At 42.7% G+C, this 24,409-nt stretch overlaps 1 protein-coding gene across 1 annotated transcript in view; it reads left to right on the plus strand.

Annotated features, from left to right (window-relative positions):
- The first annotated feature begins 97 nt into the window (after positions 1-97).
- SUCO (SUN domain containing ossification factor) overlaps positions 98-24,409 on the plus strand; it is a 47,195-nt gene continuing 22,883 nt past the window's right edge. The window contains exons 1-12 of the mRNA XM_015407801.1: positions 98-201; positions 7,819-7,926; positions 9,649-9,794; positions 13,604-13,744; positions 13,904-14,045; positions 15,636-15,747; positions 18,821-18,945; positions 19,240-19,307; positions 19,513-19,620; positions 20,348-20,453; positions 23,008-23,063; positions 23,460-23,551. Coding sequence (XP_015263287.1) covers positions 133-201; positions 7,819-7,926; positions 9,649-9,794; positions 13,604-13,744; positions 13,904-14,045; positions 15,636-15,747; positions 18,821-18,945; positions 19,240-19,307; positions 19,513-19,620; positions 20,348-20,453; positions 23,008-23,063; positions 23,460-23,551 — 1,273 coding nt within the window. The 5' untranslated portion in view covers positions 98-132. The remainder of the gene's footprint in view (positions 202-7,818; positions 7,927-9,648; positions 9,795-13,603; positions 13,745-13,903; positions 14,046-15,635; positions 15,748-18,820; positions 18,946-19,239; positions 19,308-19,512; positions 19,621-20,347; positions 20,454-23,007; positions 23,064-23,459; positions 23,552-24,409) is intronic.

A 24,409-nucleotide genomic window follows, 5' to 3' on the forward strand; every position in this document is an offset into this window, starting at 1 on the left:
CCCCCCCCAAAAAAAGCACTGCATGGGAATGCATTTGTCAGTTTGTGATGTTTCAGTGTGGCTCTCACATTCTTTCTTAATAGGCTTCCCTGCTGGCATGTCTTTTGTAAAGAGAGCCCTTCATCTGCATCTATGTATTCACCAAATGAGAACTATCCCTTGGCAAGCATGGAAGAAACCATCCAGGAAAAGGTAATGAAGGTAGATGCATCATTCTGTTTAGGGTAAATGGGCTGATTATCTTGGAGAGCTGCGTGCAGTTGTAATACCGTCAACACAACATTTTTTATGAAGTCCATTTTGTATAAAATTCTATACAGAGGCTGAGGTAACTTCAGAATTTAAACAGAAATATGTTTCCCCAGTGACTCTTTTCTGTACTTTGGTAGTCATGGAAGCAGAGTTTATTAAAATGGTTAACGTGTTTTCTAAAACAATTCCATAAACTTCTCAAGTGTGTGTGTGTGTGTGTGCATGAAGTGCCATCAAGTCTTACGCTGACCCTGTAACCCAAGGTTATAGACTTAGTCATGATTGGGAACCTTTTCTTGCCTCCCTCTAATTCTGGTTGTGCCACTGAGTGAGGGGTTCTTTAGGAGATCTTTTGGAAGATGTGAAGGCTTGTTTTGCTCCTCTTGTCTGCTTTGAGCGACATTTCCTGTAATGGGGTAACGATGCCTTTGACTTGAGTGTTCATAGGTGTGTTGTTTTTTTCCGTTTTATAGAACCTGCTGAATGAGAGGTTGAGGTTTTTGGATGTCTTTATAGATTGAAATAACATTCTTGTTGCACCTTTAAAAAGATGAATTTATTGTGGCTTAAGTTTTTTTGTGAGCTAGAGCTGCTTCATTGTATGCACAAAATATAATTTCAGCAGGTACCATCACAGTGCCCATTGACATCAGCCATCCCATTAGGGGCTCATTCATTTGCACGTCCTCCAGCATATGTACTATCTCTTCCGCCATTTACACTAGCCAGTCTAGGCAACTTTTACATAAGAAAGTGAAAAGTCACGTATCAGTCATTAAAAGCAGAAATGTTTAGAAACCAGAGAGGGAGAATTTCACCTTCCCTGAACATTTAGTAACTGGATTAATGGTTGCAGTACTTTGCTCACAGAAGCTTGTGCTACAATAAATTGCCATTAGGCTACGACAGACTCATGTGGCTACTCTTCTGGGATTTCTGTGGATTTTCTTACCCTTTTCCTCAGTTGTTGTGAGATGGCTACCTCGTAATATAAGAAGGCTTAGGGTTAGTATTAAACACTTGTGTTGACTACCAGCTGTTCCATTTGGCTGCAATAAAGTTTCAGTGATATTTTGCAAATTGATATAGGCCCTGTTAGAAATGTGAAGGCCCGGAAAAATACCGGGAAAATTTGGAAAAAAAACGTTTTTTTCCCCGTTTTTTTCCTGAAGCCTTTTTGTTTTTTCCCCGAAAAATTGAAAAAAAAGAAAAGAAAAGAAAAAAATTGATTATGGAACATTTTATTTTAACATGATGAATAAAATATTTTAAGACCAGGTGTTCAAATATTTTCCAAATCATTTCTAAAATATATATATATGGTATCAGATTGATGTAATTTCTGTGCACTGAGGACAAGCAAGTCCTAGGTTACAAACTGAACTCTCCAAAGCAAGAACAAGATGCATTTCTTCCTTTAGGAGGTGCAATTGTCAGAAGAAAATAAAAAAGTTTCAGTTTTGTTTTTGCATGTGGGTGGGTATTCTGTTTGTAATAATTGTTTGGATACACTGTATTTTTAATATGCTAGTTGTGATAATTTCATGCCAACTAAAAATGTCCATAGTCATATTTTATGTTCCTAAAGTAACAGAATGACTTTCAAACTAGAAAAGACAAAAGAAATGCTAATGTAGCATTTTTTCAATTTTTCCAAAAATTTCCGTTTCCCCCTGAAAAAAACCGGGGTTTTTCCAAGCGTCAAAATTTCCGGAAATTTTACATCTCTAGGCCCTGTTTGGAAAACTAATCTTTAGCGCAACAATTAGAAGCAATGGCTTTGAATAGTTTTCTTGTTCTGTTGACTCTTACAAACTAGAAAGTTGCTGATGGGGGATTGCAGCATGGCATATGTTTGTCTTGTGGTAAATACTGGCTGGTCATGCTTATTCTGTTATTAAATGCCTGACTGATTTTTTAACTACTTCGTGAGATCTTTCCAGTCTTAAAATTTTTAGGGGTATGAGTACGAAGGAGACAAAAAAAAGTGGCGGTGATGCCATAATAATGGAAGGGTTTAGATAGGCTTTAAAATTGAAATGTACCACATTTGAGCCACTGATCAAGAAATGTTGATGGGGGGAGAGTGCCCCCTGACCCTATCAAAAGTCTCTCGTTTTGAGAACCGGCTGTGCAACCCTGTGCAGATTAAACATTCGGCCATTGGGAAGCCATTCGGGGAGCATTTTTACTGGGTCTTTCAGGGAAAAGAAACCTCTTGGAAAATTTGAAACACATGGCAGTGCGATACGATGTGTGAACTTTGTTTACTGGAACAACATAAAATGTACCATTATATACGACTTGGTGTACTTAATGGAATTTAAAAGCAAGCTTAGTTGCGTCTGTACATGGTATTAGAGAGAGCTGCGAACTGCTGCGTGATTTGCAAACTTTTGCCAGTGGGTGAGTAGGAAAAATAAAAGCTGAAATTATATAATTTTGGAGTAAACAAGTGTGTATTGTTTAGAAACTGTCTTAAGATAGGGCTGCTAGAATATTTGAATGTCAAGTTAAACTTTATAACATAGAAAAACATTGAACTCTTTAATAATGTAGTATCAGACACATGGCATATTTTTACCAAAATTATTCGCATTGAGGCAATAAACAGATAATTGAAAATATGTTCATAGAATCATAGAAGAGTGGGAAGGGGCCATACAGACCATCTAGTCTAGCCCCCTGCCCAATGCAAGACCAGCCTAAAGCATCTCTGACAAATATTCGTCCAGCTTTCTTGAAAGCTGTCAGTGAAGGGGAGCTAACCACCTCTCTAGGCAGTGAATTCCACCTTTGAACCACTCTGACCGTGAAAAAGTTTTTCCTAATATCCAGCCGATACCCTTTCTGCATGTCATTTAAACCCGTTACTTTGGGTCCTCTCCTCTGCTGCCAACTGGAACAGCTCCTTGCCCTCCTCCAAATGACAGCCTTTCACATATTTAAAGGGAGCAATAGACATGATAACATTATCAAAGTCTGTAGATAGTTACATAAAATTTTGAGTGAGTGAAATGGCATGTGTATAAAATAAGAACAATTATTTACTGTCTGAATAACTTCTATGCAGTTGCTATTAAAAACCAGGCATCTTTAGAAGACAAACTAAAAAATTTAAATATATAGGGGAAAACCTGATTTTAATAAAACGTTCTAATAGAAAATGCGCACATCAATTCAAAGCTTTGGTATTTCTGATAATATACAAATATAATGAACAATAACCGAGTTGCTCTGTTTGGTGTAGTGGTTAAGTGCGCGGACTCTAATCTGGGAGAACCGGGTTTGATTCCCCACTCCTCCACTTGAACCTGGCTGGGTGACCTTGGGCAAGCCATAGTTCTGATAAGAGCTGTTCTTGAAAAAGAGCAGTTTCTGTCAAGAGCTCTCTCAGCCCCACCTGCCTCACAGGGAGTGTCTGTTGTGGGGAGGGGAAGGGAAAGGAGTTTGTAAGCCACTCTGAGACACCTTTGGGTAGTGAAGGGCGGGGTATAAATCCAATCTCTTCTTCTTCTTCAGGAGCAGTTAGTGTGTCCAGTCTAGGAAAACGCTTAAGCAAAACAGAGAACATGGACCCTTCCTAAAGCTCCTTTTATGTTTTTGGTTCTCCCTAACTAGGCTGAGGAGGCAGACTCAACAAGAGGTTAGCTCGAGGTGCCAAATGTTGTCTGTACCAAAGCCTCAAGGAACAATTTCCAGTGCCCCAAAAAAGGTTGAGCCCAAAATGCAAATATATTTCGGTTCACATTTAAAAAAAAAAAAAAGCAGCAAAAGTGGGTGTCACTTCACCAGAGTCGGTAGGAGTGCGGCTGAGAGAATGTGAGGAGGAAAAACTTCCGAGTGAGGACAGGGGTGAAGCAGATGAGAGTTCTACTTCGAACAATGGTTAGGTTGAAACAAGGAAATGGAAAGAAAGCTTAGGTAGGTAAGGTGATGCAATGTGATACTCATCACTCTGAAATCTAGGACAAATGCCCAGTCATTTGTCTTCCCTGCAAAGAATGACAAATCTTGGGTTGAAAAGAAGCAACTCATTGGGTGTTGCCAGGACCGTATGTGGATTCCTGTGAACATCACAGGCTTCCACAAGAACTTGACGGTGAACTGCGCATGCATGTCTTTGGTTCCCGCCAGCTGTTCTGCTGGTGAAAAGGAGGGGGGCACCCCCGTTGACCACCAAAAAGGGACATGCAGGGGATCCTGGGATCCGCACGTGCCGAAGCCACGTGGGTCGGGGGGTTGTGATAAGGTGAAGAAATGAATGAGATTGACTGAAAAAGCCTGGCTGGATTCTCGACCCATTGTGAAGTTTAATATGGGCGCTTTCCTTCTAGATGTTTAACTGTATTTGTTAGTTGTTCACATTTCGTTAGCTTCAAGTCACTTGCCAAAATACTTTCTTCTACAGTTTCTATGAATATGGCGTTAATATTGACATCCATGAAACTTTAACCATTCAAGTACTTTAACGCAGGAAGAACTTTTTTTATTTGTTCCTTTAGAGAAATAATTGCTGAAGACATAGCTAAATTCTTGCCATTACAAAATCGCTCCCTGATTCTTATGTTTTAGAACACAAGAATGCGTTTAATCTATCTGCAGCATGTTGCTTTATTATTTTGATAGGATATATCAATCCAGTATTTATTTATTACTTATTTATTACATTATATTTCTATACCGCTCCTTCCCGGAGGCTTGGAGCGGTTTACACATATACATTTAATCGCCTAACTAGGGCCACATACACATCAGGGGAGATGGATGCCTTACCAGGCACCTTCACAGCGTAGGTCTTGCTAGGAACAGGCGGTAGCGTCCTTTGGCGGAAGTCTTTTTCCATCTCTTCGGCTCGGCTTCCTGGGATGGTCCTTTTATGGCACGCGGCTGCACGATGAGGTCACAACTGGTCTCTGTCCTGGAGGCTCCGACTGTGCTTACGTCACCAAGCCTCCACGCCGCCTCCAATTGCCTCCCGAGTCGCCTGCCATCTGCCGCCGATCCATCGCCATGTTCTCTCTTGCCGGTTCGCCGCTCATCGATTCACCGCATCGTCCAGCCGCCGCCGCTGCCCTCCAGTATTGGAGGTAGGGTGCCCCCCCACTCTTAAGGAGTGGGTACCCATTTGTCTAATTGCCGTTAAGGGCTTTCGAGCCGCTGGGTGGGCGGGAGCTAGGATAAGGGCCGGGAGCTCACCCCGGCCGCGGTGGGACTCGAACAGCTATTAAGGCTGTTCGGATAGTTTTACTTGCAGGCATTTACTGCCTGCGCCACCGCTCCCTGCAAAACTAGTTTCAAATACACTCGAGTTCAAATATCAGCTAAACTAGAAAATACCTAATGAAACATTAGCTACTGTGGAGCTATCCTGAAATGAAATTTCATAGAAGGTTGATTCATCTGTAGCAGTTAATTTCATTGCGAATGAAAAAATTATTTGTTGAGGAAATTATAGATAATTAGAGAAGGGAAAAGGTTATCTCTTGAGCCCCTAGTTAATAGCGCTGGAATAGTTAGAAGAAAAAATCTGAGACATATTGATGAGATGTTGGAATGACAGTTCAGATTCAAACTGTGGCTTCCTGCAAGTTACCAGTCTGGACCACGGACCTATGAAATAGACAGCTAGAGTAAAACCAAGTAAAGGATGTCAGATGTAAGCATTTCCCTAAGAGCCAGTTTAGTATAGTAGTTAAAATGTCAGACTAGGAGCTGGGAGATCGAGGCCCCATTCTGCCATGGAAGCTTGCTGGGCGGCTTTGAGCCATTCACGGGCTCAGTCACTCTAACCAACCTCTCGGGTGTCAGCTATGCTGCCATGGGGGTTGGGATGTTTTTCAGTGTCTGTGTAAATTGCTTTCGCATTCCTCTCTCTGCTTTGCGCTGAAATGCTTATCTCTAAAGAAGTACAGGTGTGGGGGTCTGCCTTCCAGGCCAGGCGTAGCTTCGCATAGTAACGCTCGCTGGCTCTAGCCCGCGCGCGGGAGGGTGCCTAATTGGCCAGCGCAGGGGGGGGGTGCATACGAATGCCCTATATCTCATTAGGTTCAAGAGGCGACCGCTATTCTTAACAGTGAGTGTATTAATGCATCTATGGCTCTTCAATAAAAGTATAGCCTTTCCAAGAAGTGTGTGCTCCGTTGTTGGCTGTGGGTTCTGACACAGGGTCATTATTGTAAGGATAAAGCGGGGGAGGAGGGGACAACGGGCGCAAGCTGGTTAGGGTCCCCATCGCGTTGACAGGCAGCGTTATCTCGCATGGGAGGCCTTATAATAATCCATATTCAGATCTTATTGTCCTTGTGGCCAGGATAAAATTGATACTTTACTGCAAAAAATAACTGCTTTTAGGAATCACAGCATTTTACCTATTTTAATCATGGTTATTGTTTAATAATTTCCAAAGGGATGCTATTCCCTGTCTGATCTGAATATAATCTTATCAGTTGCTAAATTCCTGTCTGTTATATTTTCCTTTAGAAACTAATTTAGTACTTTTCTAGTAATTGCTCAAGATCCATTGATCAGAGGAGTTCTGGAAAGGAAGGAAAGGCAGGGTATAAATGAAGCAAAGAAATAAGAGGTAGTGGTGTTATTTTCACTTCTATTTTATGTTCCTTATCAGCAAATAACTACCAAACATCCCGAGGAACTTTCTTAATACAGTTTTCGTAAGCAAGATGGGTTAAGTGCTGTTTCCTGTTCTCATTTTATCAAGCTTAATTCTGTACTGGCCGATTCTGCTTTTGGAGCATACTCTGTTAAATCTGAGGATTTCCATGTTGATAAAGAGCTTTGCAAGCACTTAAAGTGGCATGGTTTATTTGTAGCCTGGCTCTTCCTCTCATAGATCCATAAGACTAACACCAATAAAATCCATATAGTATAGGACTGAAATATCCCAACAAAAGTATCTTTGGAAGACCAATAAAAGAGCTGGCAGAATGCAGAGATCTTTACCTGTTTTTGAAAAACTAGAAAGGAGCTATTTCCCCATTGCTGGTTATGGGAAAGCATTCCACAACCGGGAAATAATTTCAGCAAGAGAAGGCAATTGGAACAAGGTCACGCTGGCAGATCTCTGTGCCCCCAAGGGTGGATCATAAGGGAAGAGGGGTTCATTAATGTTCCATCATCTCAAGCCTTATAAAGTGTTAACAGTCAACCCCTGTAGCTTGAATTCTGCCTGGAAACAAACCAGCAGCTGCAGTTCTTTCAGGGCAGGCATAACTAACTGCGGATTTCCAAAGTGTTTTCAAAAGAAGCCTACTATAGTGCACAGCTCGGATTATGGGACAGAGAGCATTCCATGACCCTGAAGTCCTGGATAGGAGTATCCCAGTGCTGTCTGAACACTGGCACCAGCTGTACTTCAGAGATTATTTTTAAAGGGTTTTGCAGCTTTATTTGTAAAAAAATTAATTATTTAAAGATTAGATTGTACAATTCAATGTTTAATAGTTTTAGGATTAAAAATAATCACTCAGCGTGGGTGTGTCAAAAATAAAAGTCAATGTTTGCCGGTGTGTTTCTTTAAAAGAAGCATGTTTATCTTTCAATTAGGAGGAGATGGATGGACACATTGGAGTGCTGCCTTTAGAACATGATGAATCCATTGTGCGAGGCAATCCAGAAGAAGAATGTTCAGTTGACGGCACAAAGCGAAAGCAGGCAAGCCTTTTCCCTTGGCTTTTGTTCCGGGTCCATTTAGCAGGAACTTCATGGATTGTGGAGCTTGGCAGTCACCTTAGTGCAGCTCTTTGAAAGCTCTCTAATTAGATTTACAGCCGATGGTGTTGTCATCTTGTTGCAGAACATGGAGTTTTGCGGAGGTTACTCCACTTGATCCAGTGGTCCGTGAGTACCACTCCCCTAGCCGAACAGATGTTTCACCTCCCCTTCTGCCACCACAGATGCAGCAGAGCAGAGTAGGAAGGGGAATACAGCAAAATGTTGTAGCGCTCTCCCTCGCCCCACGCATTTTTCCACAGGTGTTCCTGTTGATGTGTGATTAGGCATTAATTTCAAATATACCTTAGGTAGAGAATTCATCATTTTCTGGGATGATAAAGTTTTTAATGACATAATATGTCTGGAAATGTAGAAGCCGTGGAAATCTTTTGGAGAAATTAAATGGAACAATATGGGCAATACTTTCTCATCTTAAAATCATTTTGCTGCTCTAGCAACATAAACAGTACTTTGCATATGTATGAAATTTAGAAGTAGAATGCCTGAAATTTGTCCTTCAAACAAAATTGTGAATATATCTAATGCTAGAGTGTGACAGCTGCCAACTACTGCACCCTGTGCCACCTTAACCACATGAATGTTACTTTTTCCCACCTGAGAGGTAGGAAAAATAAGAACTGGGAAAATGGGAAACACGAATCATGCAGTGAGTGAATGAATGAGAGTGTTTGAGCAGAGCCAGGTCTCACAGGATGGTGATAGATTTACAGTTAAAGTTTATAATGTTGAAAATATTCAAGAGCTTAGTATAATATATTGATTTATAAATGAAATTAGTCTTTTTTAAAACTAGTAGACATTTTTGAAATATGTTGTTTTATGTCTACAGTAGACACAGGAATTAGCATTAGCTAATACTGTAATACAAATTTTTTAATGTAAATCTATTTACATATTCTGGGTGAGTGAGAACCTTGTCTTAAGCAGTTAATTCATTTTCAATATTTTGTTACAGCTTTTTAGTGGTCTCTCAAATTTAAAAGCTTTCTATATTTTCTTTAGCTGAGTTTATGTCAAAGATACAGATACATCCTCAGGTAGCCTTTGAGGTTTGTAGTATGAGAGGAGATGAGCCACGTAACTTTAATTAAGAACATCTGTGTTAAGATTCCAGTCCTCTGTACCGCTCTCTTAAAATGAGTATGAAATGAAATCGTCCAGGTTAAATTATTCATTTCCATTTTGTCCCCAAGCGCCCTTGGGCTTGGATCCTAAGCCTTGCTTCTGTGGTAGAGGTGGCCCTTTGCCGCATGGAGGTTTCATGTGGTGTTTTTTGGCTCATTGAAAGATGCTGTCTTGGATCCAACAGAGCATTTCCTTGGGTGGAAGGAATTCTTCCTGTGGAGCTGCATTTTGGGGGGCATCTTGGGCTGCAGCCGGAGGGGGAGGGGAACGTGAAAGTCGTGCTCCACCGGTGGTATTCTTTCTACCCATGGAAACATTCTTTTGGGTCCAGGCTATTGGTCTTGCATGAGCAGAAGCTCCTACCACTGGAGGAAAATGCCCTTCAGCGGAGGACTGCCCCCACAGCAGCAAATGGCTCAGCAGATGCAAGGCTTGGTGTCCAACCAAAGAAGGTTTTTAGACATTCCAAATGCCAAAACCAGTTCTAAGTGGTGATTTATTTTTTTACAAAAATAGACCACGGAGATGGGGGAATCAAGACTGCCTGAAGATGAGACTCAGCCTTCAGTGGATTTAGATGAAGCTTCTTCTAGCATAGCTGCTGTCCCTGAGAAGACTCCTAGTCCGCCTACCTCAGAGATCTTGCCCGTCTCTCAGCCTAGGTAAGTATTTCAGTTCAGTTATCCTGTGATTCTGAATACGATGCCTTTTGTTGTGTCTGTTCTAAAGGCACAGTGGAAGCAGTGTGGACTGCTGCACAACATGTCTCGAGTTCTTTGTACACTCTGTGTACAAATCCAACTTGGAGATAATTGGGATTGGTTATCACTTGCAGCTGATGTCATATGGGAGCTGGCAAACTGCATTTATTTGAAGGTCACTGAATTAACAATAATGCTACTGCTATACAGTACTGTCGCACTTGGGGTTGGTGCCAGTAGAGCATTTTCCACAGGGATCAGTAGATTTCTCTTGGGGACCACAAGGCCTCAGAACAGAGAAAGGAGAGGGTTTTCTTCACCTTGTTCTTCGTCTTCTGCACAAACTCCCTGATGCAGCCAGGGAGGAAGGCCTGTTCTGCTCCTACTCAACCTCTGCTTGTTGCACTTCATGAATCTCATAGTCACCCTGAATTCTATATATATTTGTTCTTAATCTTGAACTGTATATTTTGCTTGTTCCTATTTTGTACTATGTCTGTGTATGCCAATAAAAAGTCTGACTGACTGACGGACAAATCTCATTGGAGTTCAGAAATAATAGAGGCTGTCTTTGTAGTCCTCTTCTGCTTCGTCCTGCCCTTATGGTTCAAAGGGATGGGGCCACTGCTGCCAACTTGGAACATCAGTTGGCACCTCCCTGGATTGAGTGCAAGCCAGCCAACTGGCATTATCCAAGCCCTGGGTGGTTCTGGTTCTCTGGAAGCTCTGGTTGATGAGTTAGGTCCAAGGGCAAGCAGCAGCCAGATGTGGGGGAAGGGAGGGATCATGTCAGCCCCTGCATCACACTTGTGCTTGGTGGGACACAACCTCTTTGTCAAGGAGTCGGATTGAGGTGACGAGAGAGGAGGTCCTAAGACTGATAGACAACTTGAAAACTGATAAATCACCTGGCCCAGATGGCATACATCCGAGAGTTCTGAAAGAACTCAAATGTGAACTTCTGGATCTCCTGACAAAAATATGTAATTCTTCCTTAAAATCTGCCTCCCTTCCTGAGGACTGGAAGGTAGCTAATGTCGCTCCCATCTTTAAAAAGGGTTCCAGAGGAGATCCGGGAAATTACAGGCCAGTCAGTCTGACGTCACTATCGGGTAAATTGGTGGAAACCATTATTAAGGAAAGGATTAGTAGGCACATAGATGAACAAAACCTATTGAGGCAGACTCAGCATGGGTTCTGTAAGGGAAGATCTTGTCTCACTAACCTGTTAGTGTTCTTTGAGGGGGTGAACAAAGATGTGGACAAGGGGGATCCAATAGATATTGTTTACCTTGACTTCCAGAAAGCTTTTGATAAAGTTCCTCATCAAAGGCTCCTAAGTAAGCTCACAAATCATGGGATAAAAGGACAAGTCCTTTTATAGATCAAAAACTGGCTAATTAATAGAAAACAGAGAGTGAGTATAAATGGGCAGTTCTCTCAGTGGAGGGGGGTAAGCAGTGGGGTACCGCAGGGATCAGTACTTGGTCCACTGCTTTTTAACTTGTTCATTAATGATTTGGAGTTGGGAGTAAGCAGTGAAGTGGCTAAATTTGCGGATGACACAAAGTTGTTCAGGGTGGTGAAAACCAGTGAGGATTGTGAGGCACTCCAAAGGGATCTGTCAAAGATGGGCAAGTGGGCGTCAACATGGCAAATGGGGTTCAATGTGGCCAAGTGCAAGGTGATGCACATTGGAGCCAAAAATCCTAAATATAAATACACATTGATGGGGTCTGAACTGGCAGAGACTGATCAAGAGAGAGATCTTGGAGTTGTAGTAGATAACTCACTGAAAATGTCGAGACAGTGTGTGACTGCAATAAAGAAGGCCAATGCTATGCTGGGGATTATTAGGAAGGGTATTGTAAACAGATCAGCCAATATCATAATGCCCCTATATAAATCAATGGTGAGACCTCATTTGGAATACTGTGTGCAGTTCTGGGCACCACACCTTAAAAAGGATATTATAGCTTTGGAAAAAGTGCAGAAAAGGGCAACTCGAATGATAAAAGGGTTGGAACACTTTCCCTATGAGGAAAGGTTAAGGCGCTTAGGGCTCTTTAGCTTGGAGAAACGACGACTGAGGGGTGACATGATTGAGGTTTATAAGATTATGCATCTGCCACAGGAGGTGGTGGCGGCTACAAGCATGGACAGCCTCAAGGGGGAATTAGATAAACATATGAAGCAGCAGTCCATCAGTGGCTATTAGCCACAAGTTAGGAACTCTCAGGCTGGGGCAAGTGATGCTCTGTATTCTTGGTGCTTGGGGGGGGGGTCAACAGTGGGAGGGCTTCTAATGTCCTGGCCCCACTGCTGGGCCTCCTGGTGGCACCTGGTCTTTTTGGCCACTGTGTGACACAGAAGAGTGTTGGACTGGATGGGCCATGGGCCTGATCCAACACTGACCTCTCTCATGTTCTTAACAATGACACAGAAAGTAGACAAGCTTGGAAGTTCTCCAGAACTCTTCATTGGGCTATTTTCCGAGAAGAGAGGAGGAGATGATGGTAAGACCTGCTGCTGTGTCTTGAGGAGCTAAAGTAAAGGTTGGAGAGCCACCATACTGTGCGGGCCCCGCAGTGGGCAGGGCAGGGGAAGCCGCCAGGAAAGCAGCCCTTGGCCAGGTCTTCCCTGAGCGGTGGGGTCCAGGTGAGCCCAATTTGTCAGGGCTTGGAGCCCAAGCAGGGCTGGCCCCGGACTTAGGGGTTGCCAGCCCCCCCCCCCAGCAGCACCTCTATTCCCCGGGGGCGCTCTCCTGCCTGCCTGCCAGCCCCTGCTCCTGCTGCCGCCGCGTCCTCCGCCGCCGCCTCTTCAGGCTGCCGAGGGGGGAGGAGGAAGCGCACGACTGACCAACCAGCGGGGGCAGCGCTCTCCTGCCTGCCTGCTCGGAGGTCTCCAGGCCCCACCGGGAGGTTGGCATCCGAGGGGGGCGCCACGAGGCAGCCTCGCCTAGGGTGCACAACCACATCGGGCCGGCCCTGGCCACAAGGTATAGATAGGGGCTCTGGGGCAAGTGATGCTCTGTCTTCTTGGTGCTTGGGGGGGGGGGTCAACAGTGGGAGGGCTTCTAATGTCCTGGCCCCACTGGTGGACCTCCTGATGGCACCTGGTATTTCTGGCCACTGTGTGACGCAGAAGAGTGTTGGAGTGGAGGGGCCTTTGGCCTGATCCAACATTGGCATCTCTTATGTTCTGAAATGCTAGAACTCGAGGGTATCCAATGAAACCGATGGGCAGTAGGTTCAGGACAGAAAAAAGTAAATACTACTTTACACAGAGAGTGACTAAAATGTGGAATTTGCTGCAGAGGATGTAGTGATGGCCACAAGAATAAACAGCTTTAAAAGGGGATTAGATAGATGGTGGATAAGTCTGTCAATGGGTTCTAGCCATGGCGACTGAGGGGAACCTCCACACAGTGGTCTCATGAGATCTTGATTGCCGTTATGCAGAAAGGTTTGTTTACTCGTTGTGCGCACACTGCTTTTTTTTTGGGTGGCTTACCCCATAATTGTGTATTTTTAAAGCTTGGGGGTCCCCCCCCCCAACCTGGACATTTCTCCATTTTCAGGAAAAACGGGTGGACCACCCTTGCAGATTTGGTTCCTCAGCCGGGGGCACCTGTTTGGAAGCATTTGATACTTGTGCCTTTTACCAAACAAAAATAGTTGAAGTCACCCTTGCAGAGCTCCAGGATGGGTGTGGTGTCTCTTGACTAGGTGTTCAGAGGGGGTGAAGACATGTTGTTTGTTTCCTTTCAGTGCAATAGAAAATTCCAGTGCTGATAATCCCGTAGTCAGCTCTGCTGAAGCTGAACAGGCAGAACCTGACTGTGATGTTGGTGGGGCACTTGAGGCCGACGCTCCGAGGGAGCCTTCCTCTCTTGTGGCTTCGCCAGAGAGGTGAGTATTGGAATAGCTAAGGGGGGGCAGCTCACTGTGTTTGCTTTTCGAACCTTGTGACAGCCAGAGTTGTGTTCCTTGGTTTATGTGTCCAGGTCTTCATTTGTCATCTAAGGATATTTCAGGCTGTTTGTTGAGAAGAGCTTTTCATGTTTTCAGCCTTGTAGGTCAACACATAGAAAACATCTCCTCACGCACCAAGGGGAAAATGACTAAGTCCGAATTTGAACCGAAGCTTGCTGCTGAGCAGAAGACAGATCCAAAGTCGGCACTGAACGCTTCGGGTAACTTGAGAGGGGATGTAAGTACTGTCATCCAAAGCCTTCGGCTTGCACAGGAATTTTAACAGGATGTTGCCTGTTAACAGTAAAATGCCATGTCCCCTTTGCTGATAACTGCCAGATCAAACCCATTGTTTACTTCAGAACTGCCTAATAAAAGATGCTATATGGCTTTCAGTTTTTGGATTCTTCTTTGAACCACCATGGCTATCCACAGTTCCATTCAGCAGAGAGACGAATGCATTACATCTGTCATAGCTCCCTTTCAGTTGCGTTATTCCAATTTTAAAAAAAACCCACTGGCAGATGATGCTGGTATTTGAAATGCAGGATACCTTCATACTGGCTTGGAAACTTGACATTCCCTTTCATGTTTGTTCTTCTAAACTGTAGTAATGCAGAAAAATCAGTGGCATTTCATACAGTAAATCATTTGATATTGATCTTACCAGTTTTCAAATTTGTGAGATTGTTCGTCATTAGATTATCACCCTTTTGGTAGACTGTTAAGAAATTATATGTCTATTACGGATGTTTTGATTTCTTGTGTTGCATGTTTAGTAGGGGTGTGCAATTCCCCCCCACCCCAATTTTCTTTTCAGTTCAGGTATATTGAACTGAAAAAACATTCAGGTTTCCCAAAAAATCCCAGATCCGATTTTCTGGAACTCCCAAATGTTGGGGGGTCCAATTGACCTGAGAAGAAAAAAACTGGGTGGGGGGATTGCTCACCAGAAGCTATGCCTGCAGGGGGCAGTCTGCTGCCTGCGGAGCACATCTGTTCCTGGGCTGACTTCTCTTGCAGCCTGCTTTAAACCAGGCTGCAGGAGAAACCAAGCCAAGGTGGAGGGGAGCTCTTAGCTCCTGCCACCATGGCTATTCCTGGGCTGACTTCTCTTGCCGCTTGGTTTAAAACGAGCTGCAAGAGGAGCCAGCCCCAGCCAAGGCAGCAATGGGGAGCTCTTAGCTCATACTATGCCAGCTGATCCTCTGTTGAAGAGGAGCCAGCCCCAGCCAAGGCTGATACTGGGCTGACTTCTCTTGCAGCCTGGTTTAAACCGGGCTGCAGGAGAAGCCAGTCAGTCGTAAGCTGAGCACGCAGGGGCTGTCTTCTACAGCCTCTTTAAAGTTTAAAGGGATTGTAGAAGCCCAACAAACAGCTGAGAGGTGGGACTGATTTGCTCCTGCCTCTTGCTGTTGTCAGATCTACTGGTAATTCCTGAATATATCCAGGATTTTCTCGGGATTTTTCTCCTGGTTTTCCCAAGAAAACCTGGCTACATTTGTCATGCTGAAATATGCCCCCAAAATACTGATATTTTTCGCTTGGGTAGATCCGAATACACACCCCTAGTGTTTAGTCAACAGAAATAGATAACCTTCAAATTATTTAAAGTCAGGTATGTTTGCATTCTACTTTATACAACACAATGCTCCAACAGAATTGGCAACCTACAATTAAACCTACGTTTGATATGCTACATGAGCCCTTAAGGCTCATTGTGAACAGAATACTGCACAATTCGCTGCTTTTGATACTGGTACATACTATCTCTATCTTCAGTTAATATCTAAAGTAATGATCCCTGCCCTTTTGCCTTCTTGTGCAGACCAAAGTGGGAGAAATTGACCCAACTTCTGTGATAACTCCAAAGGACCCAGGAGATATTCCCACATTTGATGAATGGAAGAAGCAGGTTATGGAAGTAGAAAAAGAAAAAAGTGAGGTCACTTAATCTTTTCAGATAAACTTTGAACAGATTTTTTTCTTGGTCTTTTACTCATTTAATGTCCTCGTGTGTTCTGACTTCAGTAAGGGTTCCATGAGTTTCCTGTAAAGGAAGGTGTTTGGGTTGGAGCCACACTCCTGAGAACCGAATCAGTGAGTCGGTGGATCTTTTCACCTTTGTCTGCCATGATCAGCTCCTTGCATTCCCTTCCCTCAAACTGTTGCGGGGAAGGGGGTGGGGGAACACTCACCAGTGTGGCACTGGGGGGCTGGGGGTGTAGCAAATCTTGTTTTCCTGATTCTTACATGAGCAAACGAATGGGAGAAAGGAAGGTGGGAGAGATCTACTGTCATGATCTCAGGCCATTCACAGGACTTGGATCCATCCCAGTGAGTTGATTGAGAGGTTGTGTGGATAAGTCTGGAGGATCCTTGAGTTCACATGCTCCTTTCTCTTGTGATCAGTTTGATTTTTAAACACTTCCAGTCTTACAACAAGCCAGTTTGTTTGTTCTGAACTATGGTTTGTTCTGTTCAGTCTCAACCAGTATTTCAAGCTAGATTTAAATCAGAGTCTGGAATCCTGGTTTGAAAGGAAAGAGCCATCGCTTGTAGTTCTGAGGTTACAACAGCACACATATTGAATCAAACCACAGGTCTGTCAAGGCCATTACTGTCTACTCAGACCTGCAGCGTCTCTTCAGGGTGTCAGGTGGAGCTCTTTAACATCACCTTCCTGATCTGTTTTTTAACTGGAGATACGAACAAAAAGAAAGGAGGGAGGAAGAAAAAAAAAGGGAGAAGAAAAGAAAAAAAGGGGGGGGGGTTAAGGGAAAAAAAGAAAACTCAACCCAAAAAGCTGCTATGAATCCACAAGGGTTAAGCTGACACTACATATAATAAACATACAAAATTTATTTAGGTGTACACATTTTAAAAAACTTAAAACTCATTTAAAATATTCACAATCAGACCTAAAAAACTTCTCAACATTCATACATAGATGGGTTAGTGCTGTGCAACTGAACCAAACGCGTTTCGGCCCAAAAGGCCTTCCTCAGTGGTCACAATCCAAAATACAAAGTTGACATACAGTCCAACAAATATTTACATAAGATGTTAAATATATATGCAGTATAAGGCCAGATGTTATGTCCTAGATAATAATTACCAAAAGAAAATAAGGGAAAAGGGGAAACAAGGAAAATGTCATTATAATTTCTCATGTATTTGTTTTTCTACTAATTGAAAACTAATATATATGAGGAATAAAAATTACCTTATATATTTATATGTATATTGTTGTTCTATAGGGTAGGCCTCAGGTATGGCCAATTAAAGTCCACTAATAATTCCAAATCTAAAAGGGAATGAAATAATTACATGAAATTGTATACTTCCAAAAGGAAGTTCTTTTTTTAATTATTTGAAAATCTGAATTGGCCTACTAACCTGGTAGCATAAACTTGCGTGAGTTGACTGTATGTCACTCCATCCTGTACAAATTCTGGTGTGGGCTAATGTACTGGCCACCATATATAGCATTGCTGAGGTGATGCAATCACAAGTTAACTGTGCATGTCACTCAGGAGAGATGCAAAATAAAAGGGGAGGGGCATTTGAGAAGAGCTATCATGGTGTGAGGATGAGAAAAAGATTTTATACTGATAGCTACTCATAACATTCATAAACAACCCATACAGATAATGTACAAAGAACAGGTCCAGATAATCACAAGCAGCAAGTCCAGTCCACTTCCTCGTTAAGACCATATGGTACCCATGTTTTTAACTTGCTAATCCAAAACAATTCTCTTCTCAGGAGTATTCTGTGTAAATTCTGGCCTGAAGTCTTCACAGTTTCTATAATCCAAAATTTTAATTGATGGTATATTTTAAATGAGTTTTAAGTTTTTTAAAATGTGTACACCTAAATAAATTTTGTATGTTTATTATATGTAGTGTCAGCTTAACCCTTGTGGATTCATTTTAACTGGAGATGCCAGGGATCGACCCCCTGCGTTTACTGCATAAGCAATAATTTTCCTGCCTTCCCGTGTCCTGCTGCAGTCGTTTGTGTGTCCCACTACTGTACCCTGAAGGGCCAGTGAATCCTTAGGGTCAGCAAAAATCCCCATTCCCACTCTTCAGAAGCAGACGTGCTTCCTGCCTGTGGAACGGGTGCTTAAGATCAAAGCCATTCATTTGCTGTATGCAGGTGTTTTATGGGCGAGCTGTGAAGGAGGAGGGAGTATATCAGCCTGAGAATTTCCCCGTGCCTGTTCACGTAACAAGGTTTGTCTCCATTCCAAATAGGTCTTTGAGACAAGTTTAGGTCTAAAGTGGGCACGTGGGGCTCCCTTGGCCAATTTGGAGCCTGGGACTACAAGGAGATGTTTCCACCAGTTTCTAAAAGGTGACCGTAAACGTGAGGGACCCATAATTAGGATTCCCAATAAAAGGGTTCTTTTTACTCAGTGTGGCTTGCCTTGTTTTAAGTTGAAATATGCAGCAGGATCACAGTGCACATGAATGCAGACAAGAAAACCACCGTGATAAATGGCTGCTAAACTGTATAAAATATTGCATATTTAATAGATTTGAATGCTATGTGAACATGTTCTAATAATCATCAAGTACCACTTGCACAAAACTCTATCCCACAACAAAAGTGAACCTGTAATTCTAATATGTTCCTACTTGTACCAAGCCTGAACATCGAATGAAGTCCACCTTAAAGTAATCTGAAAGGAACAGAAGCCTTCCAGTTCTGATGCTGCTTACCTCCTGCATAAACATTATGACCTGGAAAATTAATTCCAGACAGCTCCATGGAAGAAATAGTATTAAAATCTTTTTGGGAGTTGACCGTCTTCTGAGGAAGATTTTTTGAGAAATGAGTTGGAACCTAGGTTTGTTTGCTCACTCGCTGGTGCGTGGACGGCACCATTCAGTTTTCAGGTTTATTTTAGTTGAAGCATGCAGCTTGCTTTATCTAAATTGCTTTCAATTGGAAAGCAGGGTTGTGTATGGGCTTGGTAAATACTGTGTTTTCTTTTGTATGCAGGTCAGGCAATGCATCCATCCTCCAATGGAGGTCAACATCCTACAAAAAAGGTCCAGAAAAACAGAAATAACTATGCTTCTGTGGAGTGTGGGGCCAAAATACTGGCAGCTAATCCAGAAGCAAAGGTAATCACATTATTTCAAAACCACTCTGGAACACTGCCTGATTTTTCTGATAAGTATTAGATTTCTTGCAATAACTTGTTGCTGTGTTGACCTTTTGGGAGCATACCAGTGTTCTGTTAGTTACATTCTTTGTTTTAAACAGCCTTCACTGAAAGCTGGTATGCAAATACTCTGTTTCTTAGATTTTCTCTGTTACGAGATTTCTAAAAGCAGCACAAAGGTTTTAAGAAAAGGAAGATACTCTCTGTGCATAACTCTTAATGACACAAAATGTGCTTTTCACTCTTTACATAGAGTACGTCAGCTATACTAATGGAGAATATGGACCTCTACATGCTGAATCCATGCAGTACTAAAATATGGTAAGTTTAAACACCTCTGGACTGGAATGAGGGTGGGCTATAAATACGTATGGCATCTGACTTCATGTGGATAATAGTTAATGAAAGCGATTGAACTTTGCCATTTTAAAACGTAGTTTCCACGATGAGGATGTAGTGCAAAAGAGATAGCAGTAATTGGAAATTGCCCCCTGCCTTTACACCGATTTTTACTACTGTCTTGAAGGTTTGTTGTGGAGCTGTGTGAGCCAATTCAGGTGAAGCAGCTGGACATTGCCAACCATGAATTATTCTCGTCCACTCCCAAGGACTTTTTGGTGTCTATCAGTGACAGGTATGGTACTTATCTGAGTTTGGTTCGTCTTCACGAAGACTAGAAAAAAAGCAGCTCTTCTGTTGCAGTGTTTTCATCGCTTCCCTGCCCTGTGCAGGCAAATCCAGTGTCCTGCTTTAGTGTCATACAATATATTGCAGCATGTTAAGAAATTTCTGAATTTGGATTGGACTCACAAAGGCCAGAGAATTTCTTCTATTATAGTGGCTTCATAGCTTCCCTGCCCTGTACCAGCATATCCAGTACGCTGCTTTAGTGTCATACAATATAGTGCAGCATGTTAAGAAATGTCTTATTTAATATATCAGTCTGAGGTACACTTTTCTTAGCCAGAAACATGTAGTATTTGGCTTTAGAATTCATCTCATCAAAATTGCTGATTTCAAAGTAGGGTGGTTGAATCCAATGTAGAATTTGCGTGAGCCACAGGTACTTCAGGTTGTACAATTAATAAATCAGTTTCCACAGATTTTCTTCTTGAACTATAAGAACGGTTTTTTTAAGTGGCAAAGGGGCTACGGAAGGCCAAGGCTGGAAGGATCCATTTTCCAAAAAGTGATCGGATTTCTTTAGGTCCTAAATCCCCTTTCCTCATTAATCCGTTGAGGCCTAACTGATTTAAGCTTTGCCCATAGAGGACATTACATGGAGTGGGGTGCAGAGTTCCTCTGAACTAGTTGAGTCACTGTTCTCATTTTTCTTTACGCAATTGTGTTTTATTTTCTAGGTACCCAACAAACAAGTGGGTCAAGCTGGGCACTTTCCATGCTCGAGATGAAAGGAATGTCCAGAGTTTTCCTCTGGATGAACAGATGTATGCAAAATACGTAAAGGTAATTTCTGTTTGCCATGATCTGAACCTTAATGCCCAGAGTCACGATCCCTGGTGGGTTGCCTGGTAGTCTGCTGCAGCAAAGTATACGGGAGTCATTCAGTAGACCCTTAAGGACAAAGAAAAACTCCTACCAAACTCCCCCCCCCCAAAAAAAAATAATGTGTGATTCAGATGGTGCATGCGTGAGCGCAGTTTGAGAAATATTTCCCCTGAAAAGTCAAACTGTTTGGTATGCCGTATGCATAGTAGCATCAAGCATGTTATGTGTAGTAGCATCATGCTGCTTGAATAGTTTAGCTAAGATCGTGCTTTTTCTTTAGTACAAGGGTTTAAGAAACTGATGCACCATAGTGATTAATCTTCAGACAGTGTGTTGCATCTAACCAATGGTGAGTGACGGTCCCTTCACAGAATTAAACTTTTTGCTCGTCTGTCACTCTGCATTTCATGAAACCCTTTCCCCGATGTTTGGGGAAGCTGGGGAACAGTGTTGGGACACATCAGAGTCTGCAGTAGGGAGCGGGATTGTTCAACATTAGAGAAATAATATTAAAATTAAAAGGGGTAAAGTTCCAGGCCTCGATGGACTCATCACAAAGTATAAGCAGAAATTTTTTAAAACGATGCCATCATGTTTAATCCTGTATTCATTGCCTGAATGTGGGGTAAAGCTTGATTGTACTTATTCCAGAAGCAGGGTAAGACCTGTTGATACCAGAGTTCCTCTGTTAAACCATCTGAAATATTTACTAGTATTTTGGCACATCAAATAAGAAAGATATGTGTACATCTTAAATCAGCAAGCCTTGATACTTCTTGATGTAGAAAAGGTGTTTGATCATGTTGAGTAATTGTAGTAAATGTATTGCATACCGAGTCTTAAGGGGGACTTTGTGTGTTAGATTTAAAAAAAAGTACAGCAATCCCAGTGCTAAGATTGTTCTTAATTGGTGTAAATCTGAAGAGTTTAGTTTATGGAGAGGAAAGAGGCAAGGGTGTCCCCAGTATCATCTGTAAGGACTGTAGATAAGATCTTCAATGGCTATCCAGATCACTGAGATGTGCCCGCTAGGAAACTAGCTTTATATGCATTAACTGTGAGTCATCAGACACTTTAAATGAATTTTACATTCCAGTAATCAGTTTAGGTTTATAACAGGATGTAAAGTTGAATGTCCAAAAATTAAGAGTGGATTGGATTAAATGTGCCAGCAGAGAGAAGGAAACTTGGCTGAACAGTTTAGCATACCATGGAAGTCCATTCTTTGGTGGGTTATCCGTTTTTCACTGCCCTACTCGTTGCAGTGGGACCATGGGGTGAGGGTGGGGGGAGAACTGCAAGGTATCTTGCATGTGGATGAGGAATACATGCACAACGATTTGGAAATTCCACCTCGTCTCCCAATTATCTCCAGGTTCAGTCCTCATAAAGCTGTTTTTCCTTCTGGGGAATTTAGATTCATGTGTTTTCTGAATTCCTTTGAAGTCCCTTATGTAAGAGACCCTAACCGTTAATGTCTCTGGGTTCTGCTGTTTGCCATCTGCATAGGGGCCATCGACCTTACTATGTTATTTAGTAATAGAGAGGCAGTGTGGTATTGTGGCTGGAACAGGCCATCTGGGAGATCCAGGGATGAATCTTTACTTTGCCATGGAAGTTTAGATCAGTCACATACTCTTGGCCTGATCTACCTTACAGGGTTGTTGTGAGGATAAAATGGAGAGGGGGGGTAAGGACATGAGTCTCTTTGGGGAGAAAGGCAGGATATAAATGAAGTGAATATTTGCAAGAGGCTTGTTTTCTCGTCCCTCGTCCAGTTGTGTCTGCCTTGTTTCTTCAGCTTACGGTAGTGTTAGTGCAATCCCTGGACAGAGTCACACCATCTATATCTGTTGAAATCTGAGGGCTTAGAAAGGTGTCACTGTCAGATACTTAGATGATAGAAACAAATTCCTTCTTAGGTATTTGAAATGAATGCCGCTGGTTGGGGGATATGTTTTTTTCTAACTAATCCCTTTTGGTGCATAACTGCAAAGCATGTCAGTTCTTGATCCTGTACTGAGAAGTCATTTAGCTTTGCATGTTGCTGTAGGCTGTGATACGTATCTTTCTATTTTTCCAACTTTATCCTTTGTGACTTGGGTCGGGGATGGGGGGCGCATTTGACTTGGGAGGGGACACTGGGGAGCCAAAGGAGAGAAGGGCTATATTTATAGGCCTTAATTATGCAAGTAGGCAATACTGTAACTTGTGGCATGCATACAGTCTACTGACACTTTTTTCTTTTTTCCTCCCTTGCTTCAGATGTTCATCAAGTACATAAAGGTTAGCAATCTCTTAATAACATTGACTGCCTAGGGCTTGGGCACACTAATTGCAGCTGAGCACACTAATTCATGGCTCAAGAGTTAAGCCTTGCAAGAATCTTTTGTTCTGATCACAAGGGTTATGTAAATTCTAATTTAAGACTTGATTTTTTAAAAAAATACTTCGAACAGGAACTGTTCTGGTGCTTCCTGAGGTATTTTATTAAATGTTGTTTGTACTTTAGGTGGAGTTGGTGTCGCATTTTGGATCAGAACACTTCTGCCCTTTGAGCCTTATAAGGTAATCTGTGAAATGCTGAAACAAAGGTTGGTTAGTTCCTTGGAGATGCTCAAAATGTAGTCCTCTCGTGCTGAGCTAAAACTGCATTACAGGACTCTTGAAACTGGCAGTATTTATAATTTAATTATTTCAATAGCAGAAAACTTGACAATTTACTGGCTTTCTGTAGAAAATTGTGAACATAAAGCTTAATGTGGAAGTCTGGAAACGACAAACTTTTATAGGCAATTAAACCTTGAATTATTGAGAAATGGATTGGGGGGGGGGGCAGATTTTGACCAAAGATGTTAGTTTGCAGATTGCCCAGCCACACACTTTCAGCGAGTATTATTTGTGAAGCTATGATTTATCACATCTTTATGCAAAGTAATTAAAATTGTGGGGTTCCCCCCCCAGGGTGTTTGGCACTAGTATGGTTGAAGAATACGAAGAAATAGCTGACTCTCAGTACCAATCAGAAAGACAAGAGCTTTTTGATGAAGATTATGGTATGTAAACCAGTGAGACACTGATTAGTTGTTCTTGTCAAGAAGAGCTGCAGATTCTTTGGGATGGGTTTTTAATTTAAAGTAATGGGATAAGGCAGAATGCTGAGGTGGCGTGGCAGAGCGGAGGGGCCGGGGGGATGAAAGAGGGGAACCTGAGGAAAGTGTAGGGGGTGGGCGGGGGGGTGGGTTTGAAACTGCAGGGCCTGTGGTGTAGGGTGCGTGGTCAGGACTTGGTGGGTGGAATCCAGTGCAAAATTTACACTTGCGCTTAGAGCTCTTGCACAAATGGAAATGCAAGAGAATGGCCGCAGTAGCCGTTTGCACTAAGACTTAATGTATTCCCACTTGCATTTCTCCTTGAGCAAATGTGGAAGTGGTGGCGGCTACAAGCAGGGACGGCTTCAAAAGGGAATTAGATAAGCATATGGAGCAGAGCTGTCCATCAGTGGCTATTAGCCACAAGGTATAGGTAGGGGGCTCTGGGGCAAGTGATGCACTGTATTCTGGGTGCTTGGGGGGGGGCAACAGTGGGAGGGCTCCTAGTGTCCTGGCCCCACTGCTGGACCTCTTGATGGCACCTGGTATTTCTGGCCACTGTGTGACACAGAAGAGTGTTGGACTGGAGGGGCCTTTGGCCTGATCCAACATTGGCATCTCTTCTGTTCTTATGTGCAACCAGTTTCCAGGCATTAGAATACGTAGGGGAAGTGCTGGGTGTTGCCCAAAGTCTTGGGCAAGCAAAACTGTGCAGAGTTATGTTTCCTCCCTTGTGGACCTTGGGATCCAAGCTTATATTTATAGTTCTGCGCCTAGATCAAGATGGGATATTGGGCTCAGTGGTGAGGCCCAAGAGGCATC

The sequence above is a fragment of the Gekko japonicus genome, unplaced genomic scaffold (genome assembly GCF_001447785.1).
Source record: "Gekko japonicus isolate JY-2015 unplaced genomic scaffold, Gekko_japonicus_V1.1 scaffold2897, whole genome shotgun sequence".
Classification (NCBI taxonomy): Eukaryota; Metazoa; Chordata; class Lepidosauria; order Squamata; family Gekkonidae; genus Gekko; species Gekko japonicus.